At 42.4% G+C, this 17,869-nt stretch overlaps 1 protein-coding gene and 1 pseudogene across 1 annotated transcript; one reads left to right on the top strand and one right to left on the bottom strand.

Annotated features, from left to right (window-relative positions):
* Positions 1-1,358: 1,358 nt before the first annotated feature.
* LOC146960728 (uncharacterized) lies at positions 1,359-16,779 on the top strand (the record flags this gene model as incomplete). Its single annotated transcript, XM_085772109.1, has 14 exons — positions 1,359-1,420; positions 2,750-2,848; positions 3,956-4,018; positions 5,036-5,111; positions 5,303-5,531; positions 5,673-7,476; positions 7,928-8,035; positions 8,440-8,547; positions 13,554-13,632; positions 13,830-14,058; positions 14,203-14,372; positions 14,493-15,988; positions 16,088-16,261; positions 16,717-16,779. Coding segments are annotated over exons 1-14 (4,760 nt in total), but the record flags the coding sequence as incomplete, so codon positions are not given.
* Positions 11,889-12,807, bottom strand: LOC146960729 (uncharacterized; annotated as a pseudogene).
* Positions 16,780-17,869: the final 1,090 nt, after the last annotated feature.

Here is a 17,869-nt window from a genome sequence, read left to right on the forward strand (position 1 = left end):
AGCCAGGGCAGCAAGGCCATAAAATAGAACAATGATTTTAAATCCACATCTTTAATGGATTTACTAACTACCGGTATCTGTTAAATTAAAGCAGAAGTAAGTGATATATTTGTGTTAATATAAGTCTTAAATAGTTATATCTTCCGACAGCAATCACTTACATAGAGTGTTTGGACCGAAACACGGGTCTGTCAGTCACTCTGCTCTGCTCTGAGCCGAGGAGAAAACATTTATCGTATCCTACAGTTTTTATCCAATGAGGAGAGAGAACGGCATGCAGGGCTGTGTGTGCAGCCAAGGGACGCCGTGAATGTGGCGACGTAGGGACGAGGACTGTTATGGTGCGTTCAAGGCAACTCGTAACTCGTGTTTTTCTGACCTGTGAAGTCGTAGGACCAGTTCGATCTGGTACGAGTTCACGGGTCGGAAGTTACGAGTGGCCGTTATAGTGACTTTCACCGGTAAAACAGGTCGGAAAAACACGAGTGGGTTGCCTGGAACGCTACAAAGTCGTAAGTTGTGACTTGAAGCTGTAATTTACGGTTTCAAAAGCCTACCTGGAACGCAGCATTAGCCAAAACGACCGGATCGCTTACTTCTGCTTTAATACATAAAGCTGGCTCAAGCAAACCAGAAATTTTCTACTTTAAATTCATTTATGCATTACATTTTTTGCACAAGGGTCCAGTCCTATGCAGCTATGTTTTGAAATTCCTATCTTACTTGTTCACTATTGCACTGGGCGATATGAGAAAAAATCCTATCACGCTATTTTTTTTTCATATCAGTCAACATCAATTTATATCACGATATAACTCAAATCACTATTTTGGTCAAGCTTAAATATTCCCTTATTGTCACAAGTGAGATTTGAAGTTATCAGGAGGTTATTTTGTGAATTTTTTTTTTCCTGTCAAAAATTGAACATGACAGATGTAATGATGAACATTATACAACAGTAGTATCATATAAATAAAACAGATGTTAGTATAGTAGCTTGCCTGGGTCTGGGCAGTGTTCAGGTCGGCACAGTTGATCTTTACGCCCGAGTGCGGTGCGTTTGTGTCGGTGTGAACACAACAGTCGCTCTGGGCTGAGCAGCAGCAGAGCGACCGATTTAAATTCTCCCAACGATCGGCTCGTAAAACGGTCGGCGGCGACAATCGTAAATATTGAACATGTCCAGTATTTATGATTGCTGGTCGCAAGCCGTCCATCTCGAGTCACCGGCTCTGCGGTATGTGACATGAAATTTAATGTAACCAATAAAGAAGCAGCTGACTGCAGCACACGTAGCATAACAAACCAGTGTGGCTAACGGCTCCATGGCATGGATCTATATAATACATCCATGCACCATGGCTACCATCAACAGACTACGTCAGATCACGTTTGATCACGAGATTTCTGGCGTGTTACTGTACGTCAATTTTAAATAGCTTTATTGGCATGAGAAGGCAGTGCTTATATTGACAAAGCATATCACAATAGAATATTAATAAAAATAAATAAATGAATAAGTGGCAGAACATTAACAATAAAATATAAACAACTTAACAATTGAGGCGTGGGTCATGATCTTTACTTATCATTAATTATAATCGATTTGTTTGGGACTCGAAACAAAAATCTTAGGACTTGGTTGGGACTTGAAAGAAAATCTTAGGACTTGGTTGGGACTCGAAACAAAAATCTTAGGACTTGGACTTGACTTGGGACTTGAGAGCAAGGACTTGAGACTCTACTCGAGACTTGAGAGCAAAGACTTGAGACTCTACTTGGACTTGCAACATAGAGACTTTCTCCCACCTCTGCAAATCAACTTTATTTATATAGCACTTTAAAACAACCATAGCTGAAAATAAAGAGACGTAAAACAATTAAACGCAATAAAATAAATAAAACAGACAGTAGAATGGTTGTTGACTTTAATCAGGTCCGTTTGTTTTTGTTGTTTTGTCAACTAACGTGAACATGTAGAAGGGTTATTTTAATGTTTGTTCATAGTCACAGCAACTAGTTCAGCAGCTAATTGTCTGTGTGCACACACACACACACTCTCAAGGTCATGAACAAACACTCTCAAGGTCATCATACCCTCAGAACCGCATACTGACCCAAGTCTGTCAACACGGAATCAACAGAGGTCTGATTTTCACCTGTGAAAAATACAGGATGCGTCTGAACTGGTAGGACAACTTTGATCAACGTGACTGAAGACTTCTTGTTTTGTTGCTGTTATTAACAAACCATATCAAAACAGAATCAATACTGTTACTAAGACTAAGCCTTCTTTACCGGAGCCCTGTTCCCAGATTTGTTGGCTGTGTCTAATGAAGAAACTGGTTCAACTAGAATCATTTCTCAGGCAAGAGCTTCACAATCTGTTGTTGGACTGTTGCCTCTACAACAGTCACATGAAAAGTGCACAAAGGGAGAAAACAAAGGGAAAACTTGTCACTTTTCAGTGGTTTTGTCTTTTCTGTTTTTAATTGCAGCAAAATTCATCTCATTAAAACTGTACCAGTCACAAATGTGAACAAGCATACAGTCAGTAGTTTCATACACTGGCCAGAAAATCAGCCAGGATAATATTTCTGTCTCTGTCTCAGTCACATGTGACATGTATGTCCATGTAACATTTTAACTACATTAGTTGTCTCCATTATTATTATCACAGCCAGATAAAAAAAAAAATCAGACAATATTTTGATAAACTTTTTATTACCTGTTTGTTTGTTTGTATCAGGATGCAGCAGCAGAGTGCAGAACCCAGCTGTGTGTCCATTAAGAGTGATGGGTCTATGTTCCGTCCTGTTAACTTCAAAGATGAACAACCTGGTAGAAGGTAAAAATGTTCAAGTATTTTTTTATCACTCACTCTCCTGAGAAGGGGAAACAAACAAAAGTCAGTAGTAGACAACATCTGTGTTCATGTAAAAGTACTGACATTGTGTAAAAGCAATATGTAAAAATGTGGAGGTTGTGACTTTGTAAAGAAAAGTACTCAGGTAGGCTCAGAGGTCCTCAACATAACTCACTGTTAGAGCACACATGATTATAAAACAAATAGACACTTCTGTAGAGACTTAGTAAAAAGAAAAAAAAATCATACTGCATCGTCATCAATTGTCATAAAATCAGCTACATTTACATCAGAACAATATTTCTAATCTCTGTTTCAGTCATGTGACAAAAACATTCATTTTATTCTATTCTATAAAGACTGTTAAATTACATTTTTTGCTAAGTGTGTCATTATATAATCAGATTATCACTGCCAGATTAAAAAGAAATGATCTGACATTTTCATAATCTTTTTCAAAATAATTGTATCACCTGTTTGTTTTTATCAGGATGCAGCAGCAGAGAGCAGAACCAGCTGAACCCAGCTGCGTGTCAATGAGGAGTGATGGGTCAATGTTTCATGATATTGACTTCAAAAATGAACAACCTGATGACTGGTAAAAATGTAAAACTAAATATTTATATTATCTTGCTCTCCTGAGAAGGGTATAGTTGTGTCTTAGTCAGAGCTTCATGGTCTTTTGATGGACTGAACAATAACTAAATTCATCATGTGCACTTGTACAGTCACATTAAAATTAGATCAGGACACAGAAAACAAAGAGAAAAGTTTTGTCACTTTTCAGTGGTTTTGTCATGTCTGTTTTTTCTTGCAAGAGAATCCATGTCAGGGAAACTATAGCATGTGAAATAATGAGCAAACGTACAGTCAGTAGTAGGCCCTCTGACCAGAGGTGAGTAGATGACCTAACTGCTGTAAAGCAAAAGTAATGTCACTGTGAAAAAATAAGTATGTCTGTGACATTAATTTTATATCTAGACGGTTTAACTACATGAGTTGTCTCCTATATAATCAGATTATCACAGCCAGATTTTTTTTTAAATCAGAGAATATTTTGATAAACTCTTTATCCCCTGTTTGTATCAGGATTCAGCAGCAGAGTGCAGAACCACCTCCTGTTGACTTCAAAGATGAACAAACTGGTGGAAGGTAATAGTAATAGTTGTACTAACACAATTGAAAACCTTCTGTATTCTCCTTGGAAAATATTTTAAACTGGAATGGGGGTGTGTACAGAGTACTATTGAGGTTATCACATGACGTAGCTATAGGCCGGGAAGGGCTACTTGTTTGATCCAAAACAAATATCATAAATATTCATGCCTATATTTGAAGAGGCTGTCACGTTACACATGTAATGATTCCTCACAACAGCCAAATGATTAACAGTAATTTACCATGGTTTTTGAAACACATGCAAATAAAAATGCATCTGCACAACGGGGAACAGGCAAGAGCATGTCCGTACAAGAGCGTAGAACAGCAATGGTTAGAATGTGTCCTACAGACGATACTATGATTTCTGCTTTGTTGGAGTTCTGACAAAATGCCGGATCTTTACAGAACACAGCCAGAGCGATGCTGCATTCATGACAACTTGGAAATACGGGACAAAGCCCGTCCCGTATTGATTCAAAACGGTGACGCACTATTTAATTTTAAAATACGGAACAATTACATATTTTAAGGGATGGGTTTATTCTTGCCCAATGAGGTTCTCAAGACCTTGTGCTGTCGACAAACTGTACCTTAAATTTCAAATTGCATCACTGAAAATGATCTGCTAAAACAGGCCATGAATATATTTCAGTCAGCCACAACAATTAAACAACTTGATGTGGATACAGTCGAGTATCTATTCCTTTGACATTGTCCTACCTATTTGGCCCATGTACAGACTTAAAGCTCTGTAAGGCTTCTCATTGGGAGGTGATCATGGTGGAAGTTGCTCTGACCAACAAAGACAATTGTAGACATATACTTTGAATTTTTGAGGCAGATACAGATTGTTTCTGAACCACTCCTGTGACATGCTGATTTATTTATTTTTCTCTTTACTTGTGAGTTATGATCTGTCATCTTCATTTCATTACTAGATACATTTGAACTCATTACTTTTGATAAGTCATTAATTTTCCTTAAATTTACCTAATGTTTTCTCCACAGAGTTCACCAGCAGATCTCAGAGGTCCACAATGATGGGTCTGAACAGCAGCATCAGCCAGACTTGGACATATTTATGGTCTGTATTCTGTACATGTGTAATCACACTGTTACTGTTGAACTACATGAACCCACAGGTTGAACGTTGAACTTCACTTCAAGTCCTAACATTCTCAATGCTGCTCTGTTTTGACCAGCAGACCTTCAAATTGACACAATTACATGTTGTCTTCAGTTGAAATAAAATGTTCAGTTAATCATCTATTCTAGGTGCTGGAGGAGAATATTGTCACATTTGTGAAGAAAGAAATTAAGAGGGTTCAGAGGCTCCTTAGACGAGATTACCCAGAATGCTTTGAAAGTCAGAGGGAAGATAAGGAGATGGAGGATGGGGATGATGAAGTGGAGAGGAGGAGCAGCAGAGAGGCATTTCTGAAGATCACACTGAACTTACTGAGGAGAATGAAGCAGGAGGAGCTGGCTGACTGTCTGCAGAAAAGTAAGAGGATTTCTCTAAAGATTTAGGGGCAAGATGGAGGGAAATATTTATATAATTGTCCTTTAGTGGAAGGAAGTGTTTAAACATGGTTGTTGTAATTTATTAAACATCATCAATCTTATTTTCTGCTTATTCTTTTAGAAATTAATGTTGCTGTTTGTCGACATAAACTCAAATCCAACCTAAAGAAGAAGTTCCAGAGTGTGTTTGAGGGGATCTCTAAAGCAGGAAACCCAACTCTTCTGAATCAGATCTACACAGAGCTCTACATCACAGAGGGAGGGACTGGAGAGGTCAATGATGAACATGAGGTCAGACAAATTGAAACAGCATTCAGGAGACCAGTCAGACCAGAAACAACCATCAGACAAGAAGACATCTTTAAAGCCTCACCTGGAGGAGATGAATCAATCAGAACAGTGATGACAAAGGGAGTGGCTGGCATTGGGAAAACAGTCTTAACACAGAAGTTCACTCTGGACTGGGCTGAATACAAAGCCAACCAGGACATACACTTCACATTTCCATTCACTTTCAGAGAGCTGAATGTTCTGAAAGAGAAAAGGTTCAGCTTGGTGGAACTTGTTCATCACTTCTTCTCTGAAACCAAAGAAGCAGGAATCTGCAGGTTTGATCAGTTCCAGGTCGTCTTCATCTTTGACGGTCTGGACGAGTGTCGACTTCCTCTGGACTTCCACAACACTGAGATCCTGACTGATGTGACAGAGTCCACCTCAGTCAACGTGCTGCTGACCAACCTCATCAGGGGGAAACTGCTTCCCTCTGCTCGCCTCTGGATAACCACACGACCTGCAGCAGCCAATCAGATCCCTCCTGAGTGTGTTGACTTGGTGACAGAGGTCAGAGGGTTCACTGGCCCACAGAAGGAGGAGTACTTCAGGAAGAGGTTCAGAGATGAGGAGCAGGCCAGAGAGATCATCTCCCACATCAAGACATCACGAAGCCTCCACATCATGTGCCGCATCCCAGTCTTCTGCTGGATCACTGCTACAGTTCTGGAGGAGGTGTTGAAGACCAGAGAGGGAGGAGAGCTGCCCAAGACCCTGACTGAGATGTACATCCACTTCCTGGTGGTTCAGACCAAACTGAAGAAGATCAAGTATGATGGAGGAGCTGAGACAGATCCAAACTGGAGTAAAAAGAACAGGAAGATGATTGAGTCTCTGGGAAAACTGGCCTTTGAGCAGCTGCAGAAAGGAAACCTGATCTTCTATGAATCAGACCTGAGAAAGTGTGGCATCGATATTAGAGCAGCCTCAGTGTACTCAGGAGTGTTCACACAGATCTTTAGAGAGGAGAGAGGTCTGTACCAGGACAAGGTGTTCTGCTTCATCCATCTGAGTGTTCAGGAGTTTCTGGCTGCTCTTCATATTCATCTGACCTTCATCAAATCTGGAGTCAATCTGCTGTCAAAAGCACAATTAACCTACCGATGGTTAATAGTGATGAGAGACAAACATGAACCAACACTCCTCTACCAAAGTGCTGTGGACAAGGCCTTACAGAGTCCTAATGGACACCTGGACTTGTTCCTTCGTTTCCTCCTGGGTCTTTCATTGGAAACTAATCAGACTCTTCTACGAGGCCTGATGTCACAGACAGGAAGTAGCCCACAGACCAATCAGGGAACAGTCCAGTACATCAAGAAGAAGATCGGTGAGAATCTGCCTCCAGAGAAAAGCATCAATCTATTTCACTGTCTGAATGAACTGAATGATCGTTCTCTAGTGGAGGAGATTCAACAGTCCCTGAGATCAGGACGTCTCTCCACAGATGAACTGTCTCCTGCTCAGTGGTCAGCTCTGGTCTTCATCTTACTGTCATCAGAAAAAGATCTGAACGTGTTTGACCTGAATAAATACTCTGCTTCAGAGGAGGCTCTTCTGAGGCTGCTGCCAGTGGTCAAAGCCTCCAACAAAGCTTGGTACGTAGGTGCAAAACTGGTTATGTATGTTGAATATTTTAATTTTGACAAAACATTTTGTTGGTGTTAATTACTCCTCCTTCCCCAGACTGAGTGGGGACAACAGTCACATGAAAATGTGAATAAAGGGAGAAAACAAAAGGAAAACTTGTCACTTCTTGGTGGTTTTGTCTTTTCTATTTTTAATTGCAGCAAAATTCATCTCATTAAAACTGTAACAGTCACAAATGGGAACAAACATACAGTCAGTAGTTTCATACACTGGCCAGAAAATGAGCCAGGACAATATTTCTGTCTCAGTCACATGTGACATGTATGCCCATGTAACATTAATTTCATATCTAGATGGTTTAAATACATTAGTTGTCTCCTATATTATCAGATTATCACAGCCAGATAAAAAAAAATCTGACAATATTTTGATAAACTCTTTATCACCTTTTTATATCAGGATGCAGCAGCAGAGTGCAGAACCACCTGAACCCAGCTGTGTGTCCATTAAGAGTGATGGGTCTATGTTCCGTCCTATTCACTTCAAAGATGAACAACCTGGTGGAAGGTAAAAATTAAAAAAAAAAAAAAAAAAAAAATTATCACTCACTCTCCTTAGAGAGTGAGTGATCAAGTCACTTACTTGAACACGCCTCTACCCAGAGCCGTTGGAGAGGCTCGACGTTGATTGGCTCTCGAAAAAGAGGGTGGAGTTCCCGAAAATTCGGGAGACAGAAATCCAGTTAATAGCACGGTTGGCCAGACTAGCAGTCAGCAGCGCTTTTGCGAGGCGTGACGTCACTAGTGTGGGCGCGACCAGGCTACAAAAGTACTGTCACTGTGAAAAAACAAGTAGCCTACTAAAAGTGGGGGGGTCTGTTTGTGACTGATCCCAGCCCAGGAATGCAAGCTACAAACTATTTTTCATTTGTATGTTGTTTGTTTGTTTGTTTGTTTGTTTGTATCTATCAGGATGCAGCAGCAGAGAGCAGAACCACCTGGACCCAGCTGTGTGTCTCTGAAGAGTGACAGGTCAATATATCATAATATTGACTTCAAAGATGAACAACCTGATGGAAGGTGAGCATTTAAAACTGAGCTTTGTTATTATCAGACTAGGAATCATTACTTAATCCAGAGCTTCATAGTCTCTTATTTAACCCAACTGTAACTTCAATGTTTGAGCTGATGTTTCTCTCCATCAGCTCCACTGTTGTTGATGACTCCTTATACAACAACAAAAGGAAATCATTGGATATTCAGGCTTTACATTTGTCTGGTAATCCTAACGTACCCAGTGATCTGAGCACTGAATACCATTGAATTGGTTGATTTAATAGGCAAGGCAAGGCAATTTTATTTGTATAGCCCGTTTTTACAAACAGTTTGTCTCAAAGGGCTTTACATGGCATCGTAGAAACATCCTCTGTCCTTAGACTCTCACATCGACTGAGGAAAAACTCCATGGAAAACCCTTTTAACAGGGAAAAATCGTAGAAACCTCAGGGTGAGCAACAGAGGACGGACAGACTAGGACGGACAGACGTGCAATAGATGTTGTTACAGACAAGAAAACAGTTTACAGTTTATGTCACAGAATGTGCGAAATATGGAAATGTTAGCAGGAGTTGATGAAGGCAGTCTCTGGTGGGGGGGGGGGGGGGGGGGGGCAGGGAGAGCTGGCCAGCTCGATGGGAGGACTGCGGAAACACAGAGAGAGTGCAAGACACCAAGGCCAAACTACAAAGTACAACAGAAAATGACAGTTCAAAAATATACTGAGGAGAGGAGAGGAGAGGAGAGGAGAGGAGAGGAGAGGAAAGGAGAGGGCTCTGTCTGGGCCGTAAAGTATACCCCCTGCTGCTCCAGGACAATCTTCTCAAGGATCTTAGAGATGTAAGGAAGGTTGGATATAGGCCGATAGTTGGCTAGGACATCTGGGTCAAGAGAAGGTTTTTTAAGTAAAGGGTTAATGACAGCCACCTTGAAGGCCTGTGGCACGTAGCCTGTGGCTAAGGAAAGATTGATTTGGTTCAGAAAATAAATGTTAATTAAGGGGAAGACATCCTTAAGTAGTCTTGTCGGGACTGGATCCAGCAAACATGTGGCTGACTTGGAAGAAGTAATTGCAGAAGTTAAGTCTGACAGGTCGATAGGAGAGAAGCTGTCCAAGTGTGTACCAAGTCTGGGAGGTGCTTCTATGGGTACCGTAATCTGTGCTCCATTACTGGCAATTTTCGTTCTAATATTAACTATCTTTTCGGTAAAGAAAGTTAGGAAATCATTACTGCTGAGAGTTGGAGGGATGGATGGCCCAACGACACTATGGTTCTTGGTTAGCCTGGCCACAGTGTTGAAAAGGAACCTGGGGTTGTTCTTATTCTTTTCTATTAGAGATGAATAGTAATTGCTTCTAGCATTACCAAGTTCTTTTTTATATATTAATAAACTATCCTTCCAGGCTTGACGGTCTTCCTCATGTTGGCTGGAATGTGTTTTCCTTTCCAGCTGTCTGGTCTTCTGTTTCAAAGCGCGTAAGTTTGGGCTGTACCAGGGAGCTATTCTTTTCTGGTTGATAACTTTCTTTTTCAGGGGAGCTACAGCATCAAGTGTCCCAAGGAGTGCTGCTGCAGTGCTATCCACAAGATAGTCCACCTGTGTGGGGGTGAAATCAGCGTAACTGCCCATAATATTGTTACAGGATGTGGCAGCAAACTCTGCTGGAATAAGCTCTTTAAATCTAGAAACAGCAGTGTCAGATAGACATCTACTGTAGCGGGATTTTTTCCCAGGTAGGATATAATTTGTTAAAGTAAATTCAAATGTTATTGTCAGACAAGACGGGGTTCTGAGGAAGAACTGTGACATGGTCAGCTTCTATTCCATAAGTAAGTACTAAGTCAAGGATATGATTAAAAGTGTGAGTGGGTTTGTTTACCCTCTGAGAGAAGCTGACTGAATCCAAAAGTGTCACACCACACAATTAGGAATAAAAGCTTAAAAGTTTAAAAGGTTCTAGAACTTGGATTGGTTGGGAACCACGTTGAGTTAAAATAACAAAGACACAAGTTGGAATAAAAGGGGAGACACTGTTTATTCACAATAGAATGTGCATTTCTGTTGGGCTGGATTTAAGATGCAGCACGGCCTTCAATCAGGGGAGGGGCAGCAGGACAATCTATTCCTAAAAGGACACAGCACAGATTTAAAACAAGTCCAGGAGATGGTTTATAATAAAAACCAAAATTGATAAGACAGAGGTCTCGTTACCTCGACTCTTGTTAGATTCATCTCATCATGAGGCTTTAGTAGAACTCCAAGGGGGAAGGGGCCCACTCCTTCCGCAGTACTACACCGTTTGATGCCTCAGCCTTTGTTGAGCTTGCTCTCCTCCAACCTGTTGATTTCTAGGAGAGAGTTAGAACCAGAGAGAGGTGAACATGGAAAAGTATCCAACTTTCCTCTTCTTTAGGGTGCCAGTGATCCTCTGTGAGGGGGGGGGGGTTCCAGGTAAGTGGGGGGAGTCCTCTTCTGCCCAACACAGTCCAGCACAGCACAGCACAGCAGCCTCCTCTTCACAGCCAGTCTTCCCACTGAATGTCTGAAACACAGTCTTCATACCACTCCACACTGATTAGTTAATTTAATGCAGCTGTCACCTCCAGCTCCTCATGGTGCGTTCAGGTGCACTGACACTGTTGTCCAAAACACACTAAGGCTGGTTCAAAACACCATGTTATGACAGCCGGACAATCATCATCGACGTCCACATGAATGTTAAAGTCACCTACTATAATGACTTTGTCTGAGCTCATTGCTAAATTTGACAGAAAGTCAGGGAATTCTTATAGGAACTCAGAATAAGGTGCAGGAGGACGATACACTACAGCAAGTAAGAGTGGTTTTTCTGCTTTCCAGTCTGGGTGAGAGAGGCTGACAGTAAGGCTTTCAAATGTATTATATGAACTATTATGTCTAGGGTTGATAATCAGATTTGACTGATAAATAGCAGCCACTCCTCCTCCTCGGCCAGTGTTACGAGGCACATGACAGTTAATGTAACTAGGAGGGGTAGATTCATTCAAACTAACATATTCATCTTGCTGCAACCAGGTCTCAGTTAGTGTTAATATGTCAATATGGTGACTTGTAATTAAGTCATTCACTAGGAGAGACTTGGATGGGAGAGAACGAATATTGAGCAAACCACATTTAATAGTTCTATTAGGTTGGCTTGCTGGAGCAGTGGTTTTGATTTTAACTAAGTTGATATAAACAACTCCTCTAGATTCGGGTTTAGGCTTAGACAGCCTCGAGGCAGACACAGTTTCTATAGGCTGGGTGGGTGACAACACGAAGGACCCAGCAGAGGGGCGTGTTAAACTGCGGCTCTGCCTGCTGGTCTGAACTCTGGGTGCTTGTCAGGGATTAGCATGGCTAATAAAGATAAAGTTCCCTATATTCCTAGATAGGAGGGATGTGCCATCCAGAGTAGGATGGACGCCATCTCTCCGAATCAGACCAGTCTTTCCCCAGAAGGAGGTCCAGTTATCTATGTAAGCCACGTTGTTATCTAAGCACCACCTAGACATCCAGCGATGGAATGAACGCATGCAGCTAAACATATCGTCGCTCACTAAATTGGGCAGCGGGCCAGAGAAAATTACGGAGTCCGACATTGTCTTTGCAAAGTTGCACACCAAAGCCATATTAATCTTAGTTAACTCCGACTGGCGAAGCCGGGTGTCATTAGCGCCGACATGGATTACAATCTTACTGTATTTAACCTTACGTTTACATGCCAGCAGCTTCAGATTAGCCTCAACGTCGCCCGCTCTGGCCCTGGATGCACTTTATGCTCGCTGGAGTCTCTACCTTCACGTTCCGTAAAATAGAGCTGCCAATGACTAATGCCGACTTCACAGCGGGGCTGTGAGCAACAGAGCCGACACGTTGAGTTACGTTCTCAGCGGGTGTGTCGCTGAGTGGGGAATAGTAGTTGGAGACGTGAAGGGGTTGGTGGGCCAACACGGGCTTATTGCGTCTATGTTTCCCTCGGTTTGTCACCCAGCCGAACTGGCTAGTTCCCGGCTGCATGGGGGCTGGGGGGGAACTGCTAGCGGCAGCTAGGCTAGGTGGCTCCGCACCGGCTAAGCTGGACTGTGAAGCTACTGTAGCTGGACTAGCCTCCATGGTGCGGAGCCGGGACTCTAACTCGCTGAGCCTCGCCTCCAGAGCTACAAACATGCTACACTTATTACACATACCATTATCACTAAAGGAGGCAGAGCTAAACATCTGACACACAGAGCAGGAGAGGGAGGGGGAGGGAGAAGCCATAAATTGGCAGAACACTAGATGGAGGATTGAGAAAGTCCAACACAACACAGCAACAGTGCAGCAGGTACAGGCAGGAAATGACGTAACACGCTCACCGTAAGTCTCGAGGAGTCTCGCCTAGGGACTCCGCTCTGATCAGAGGACAGACGAATAGAAGTTGTATCTCAACGATTGTAGATTGTAGATTTTATCAAGGCTCCTAAACCAAACCACAACTTTGTCCTGAAACTGTGACACTGATTAAACTGGCTTTCAGTTTATTCTTGCCCAATGAGGTTCTCAAGACCTTGTGCTGTCGACAAACTGCACCTTAAATTTCAAATTGCATCACTGAAAATGATCTGTTAAAACAGGCCATGGATATATTTCAGTAAGCCACAACAATTAAACATCTTGATGTGGATACAGTCGGGTCTCCATCTATTCCTTTGACATTGCCCTACCTACCAGCTCCTGATATTTGGCCCATGTACGGACTTAAACCTCTGTAAGGCTTACTGTAGATCTTCTCACTGGGAGGTGATCATAGTGGAAGTTGCTCTGACCAACAAAGAAAATTGTAGACATAAGTATACTTTGAATTTTTGAGGCAGATACAGATTGTTTCTGAACCACTCCTGTGAGATGCTGTTTTTTTCTCTTTACTTATGAGTTATCCTCTGTCATCTTCATTTCATTACTAGATAAATTTGAACTCATTATTAATGAGTCATTCATTTTCCTTAAAGTAAATGTTTTCTCCACAGAGTTCAGCAGAAGATCTCAGAGGTCCACAGTGATGGGTCTGAACAGCAGCATCAACCAGACCTGGACTCCATATGTACGGTCTGTACTCTGTGCATGACATGTGTAATCACACTGTTACTGTTGAACTACATAAAACCACAGGTTGAATGTTGAACTTCCCTTCAAGTCCTAACATTCTCAATGCTGCTCTGTTTTGACCAGCAGACCTTCAGACTGACACATGAATTACATGTTGTCTTCAGTTAAAATAATGTTCAGTTAATCATCTGTTCTAGGTGCTGGAGGAGAACATTGTCACGTTTGTGAGGAAAGAAATGAAGAGAGTTCAGAGGCTCCTTAGACGAGATTACCCAGAATGCTTTGAAAGTCAGAGAGAAGATAAGGAGATGGAGGATGGGGATGATGAAGTGGAGGGGAGGAGCAGCAGAGAGGCATTTCTGAAGATCATACTGAACTTCCTGAAGAAAATGGAGCAGGAGGAGCTGGCTGACTGTCTGCAGATCAGTAAGAGGATTTCTCTAAAAGATTTAGGGGCAAGATGGAGGGGAATATTTATATAATTGTTCTTTAGTGGAAGGAAATGTCTAAACATGGTCTTTGTAATTTATTAACCATGATCATTCTTATTTGCTTCTTGCTTATTCTTAGAAAGTCATGTTGCTGTTTGTCGACGTAAACTCAAATCCAACCTGAAGAAGATGTTCCAGTGTGTGTTTGAGGTGATCTCTAAAGCAGGAAACCCAACTCTTCTGAATCAGATCTACACAGAGCTCTACATCACAGAGGGAGGGACTGGAGAGGTCAATGATGAACATGAGGTCAGACAGTTTGAAACAGCATCCAGGAGACCAGACAGACCAGAAACAACCATCAGACAAGAAGACATCTTTAAAGCCACACATGGAAGAGATAAACCAATCAGAACAGTGATGACAAAGGGAGTGGCTGGCATTGGGAAAACAGTCTTAACACAGAAGTTCACTCTGGACTGGGCTGAAGACAAAGCCAACCAGGACATACACTTCACATTTCCATTCACTTTCAGAGAGCTGAATGTGCTGAAAGAGAAAAAGTTCAGCTTGGTGGAACTTGTTCATCACTTCTTCTCTGAAACCAAAGAAGCAAGAATCTGCAGGTTTGATCAGTTCCAGGTCGTCTTCATCTTTGACGGTCTGGACGAGTGTCGACTTCCTCTGGACTTCCACAACACTGAGATCCTGACTGATGTGACAGAGTCCACCTCAGTCAACGTGCTGCTGACCAACCTCATCAGGGGGAAACTGCTTCCCTCTGCTCGCCTCTGGATAACCACAAGACCTGCAGCAGCCAATCAGATCCCTCCTGGTTGTGTTGACATAGTTACAGAGGTCAGAGGGTTCACTGACCCACAGAAGGAAGAGTACTTCAGGAAGAGGTTCAGAGATGAGCAGCAGGCCAGAGAGATAATCTCCCACATCAAGACATCACGAAGCCTCCACATCATGTGCCACATCCCAGTCTTCTGCTGGATCACTGCTACAGTTCTGGAGAAGCTGTTGAAGACCAGAGAGGGAGGAGAGCTGCCCAAGACCCTGACTGAGATGTACATCCACTTCCTGGTGGTTCAGTGCAAACTAAAGAACATCAAGTATGATGGAGGAGCTGAGACAGATCCACACTGGAGTCCAGAGAACAGGAAGTTAATTAGGTCTCTGGGAAAACTTGCTTTTGAGCAGCTGCAGAAACAAAACCTGATCTTCTATGACTCAGACCTAACAGAGTGTGGCATCGATATCAGAGAAGCCTCAGTGTGCTCAGGAGTGTTCACACAGATCTTTAGAGAGGAGAGAGGTCTGTACCAGGACAAGGTGTTCTGCTTTGTCCATCTGAGTGTTCAGGAGTTTCTGGCTGCTCTTCATGTTCATCTGATCTTCATCAACTCTGGAGTCAATCTGATGTCAGAAGAACAATCGGACTCAGTGTTGGGAGGAAAACCAACACTGTTCTACCAGTGCGCTGTGGACAAGGCCTTACAGAGTCCAAATGGACACCTGGACTTGTTCCTCCGCTTCCTCCTTGGTCTTTCACTGGATACCAATCAGATTCTTCTACGAGGTCTAATGTCACAGACAGGAAGTAGCTCACAGACCAATCAGGGAACAGTCCAGTACATCAAGAAGAAGATCACTGAGAATCTGTCTCCAGAGAAAAGCATTAATCTGTTCCACTGTCTGAATGAACTGAATGATAGTTCTCTAGTGGACGAGATCCAACAGTCCCTGAGATCAGGACGTCTCTCCACAGATGAACTGTCTCCTGCTCAGTGGTCAGCGCTGGTCTTCATCTTACTGTCATCAGAAAAAGATCTGGACGTGTTTGACCTGAAGAAATACTCTGCTTCAGAGGAGGCTCTTCTGAGGCTGCTGCCAGTGGTCAAAGCCTCCAACAAAGCTCTGTATGTGCACATGTATCTGCCTTAACTATGTTGTTTTCTTTTGTCAAAACAAATCACATTATTGAAACTGGTGCCTTTTGTTTTGTTGTTTACGTTCAGACTGAGTGACTGTAACCTCTCCAGGAGAAGCTGTGAAGCTCTGTCCTCAGTCCTCAGCTCCCAGTCCTCTAGTCTGAGAGAACTGGACCTGAGTAACAACGACCTGAAGGATTCAGGAGTGAAGCTGCTGTCTGTTGGACTGGAGAGTCCACACTGGAAACTGGAAACTCTCAGGTAGGGTGATTTTGTGTCAAAGCTTTGATTCATGTAGCTCTTCAATACTTGTACCTACCTGTGTGTGTGTGTGTGTGTGTGTGTGTGTGTGTGTGTGTGTGTGTGTGTGTGTGTGTGTGTGTGTGTGTGTGTGTGTGTGTGTGTGTGTGTGTGTGTTCAGTCTGTCAGGTTGTCAGGTCACAGAGGAAGGCTGTTCTTCTCTGGCCTCAGCTCTGAGCTCCAACCCCTCCCATCTCAGTGAGCTGGACCTGAGCTACAATCATCCAGGAGACTCAGGAGTTAAGCTGCTGTCTGCTGGACTGGAGGATCCACACTGGAGACTGGACACTCTCAGGTATGAACAGATGGACAGACAACAGCAGCTCTCACACTGTGTCTCTGTCTCTCTGATGGAGGAACTCAGTTTCATGTTTCATGGTGGATGAACTTGATCCTGACTTTGTTTCCTCCTCCAGGGTGGACCATTGTGGACCTCAGAGACTGAGACCTGGTCTGAGGAAGTGTGAGTGTGTTTTAACGTACTGTAATGGAAAATTTTGATGTTAACCCGTACTGTGTCCTGTTGAAATTGTACGCGATTGTTGTGTCCTGGTGGTGAGACTAGGCAGAACCACCAGAGGTGCCATATTCTGTCTACTGGTATGTGTTTGGGAACTATAAAGATAGTGAGCCTGAGAACATCTTCAGTTCACTCACCAACTGACCATGTGTTGTTCAGTTGTATGTAAGTCTAATTTCTCCAGAGTTGCATTCAGGATACAGCTTTTGTTTGCGTCAGTGTGGCTGGAAAAATGTTAGAATTCAATCAATTTAACAAACCGTTCACATTGATCCCATGAAACTAATCAATACATGCTATTAACAGTGGAGCCAACAGAAAACCTAAACACAACAGGATATAGGCCTAGTTAATGTCACAATTGATGTTGAAAATATGATTAAAGTGATCTGAGGTGGATTTATCTTCCAATTTTTGTCAGACGTGGTGCCAGATGTGTGACACATCTGTACAAATACCAGACATACTCTGTGTTAAATATATGAACTGGTGTTTGTATTAGTGTATGGATGTTTTCTAGATCCAGCTGGAGATGATACAGTGGAAATAGGTTAGGTTTTTTATTTATTTATTTTATTTTTTTCAGGCTCAACGTTGATCTTCCAATTTACAATTACAAATCACCAATCAAAGGCATATTGATGAGCTTCATGATTAGATAATCACATCCAGACTGTTGAGAAACTTGTTTGTAGCAGACGTCAGAGATTTGATGTCAAAGGTATGAACTTATTGCTGAGTGTGAGCTCCTTGATGGAGATAATGCCAGTTTTAGAAAGCAGTTGGTTCAGAGATTCTTAGTCCTGCAGTGGAAGAATATGATCCAGTTTCATTAGTGACACTTTATTCACTCCCTGTATTAATTGGTGTGGATCTCCATCAGCCTCATCCTCAGGTCCACACCAGAAGAAAAGCAGAACATTGTTGACATCTTGATTCTCATGTTCAGTAACTGTTGATGTTGTTATAGATGGATTGTTGGATTTCCATTTAAAGGGATATTCCTGTGCAAGGTTAACCAATACCCTTTTTCCACTGGCCAAAAAACC

The sequence above is a fragment of the Trachurus japonicus genome, unplaced genomic scaffold (assembly GCF_045865225.1).
Source record: "Trachurus japonicus isolate A0001 unplaced genomic scaffold, Traja_1.0 AP030063.1".
NCBI classification, from domain to species: Eukaryota; Metazoa; Chordata; class Actinopteri; order Carangiformes; family Carangidae; genus Trachurus; species Trachurus japonicus.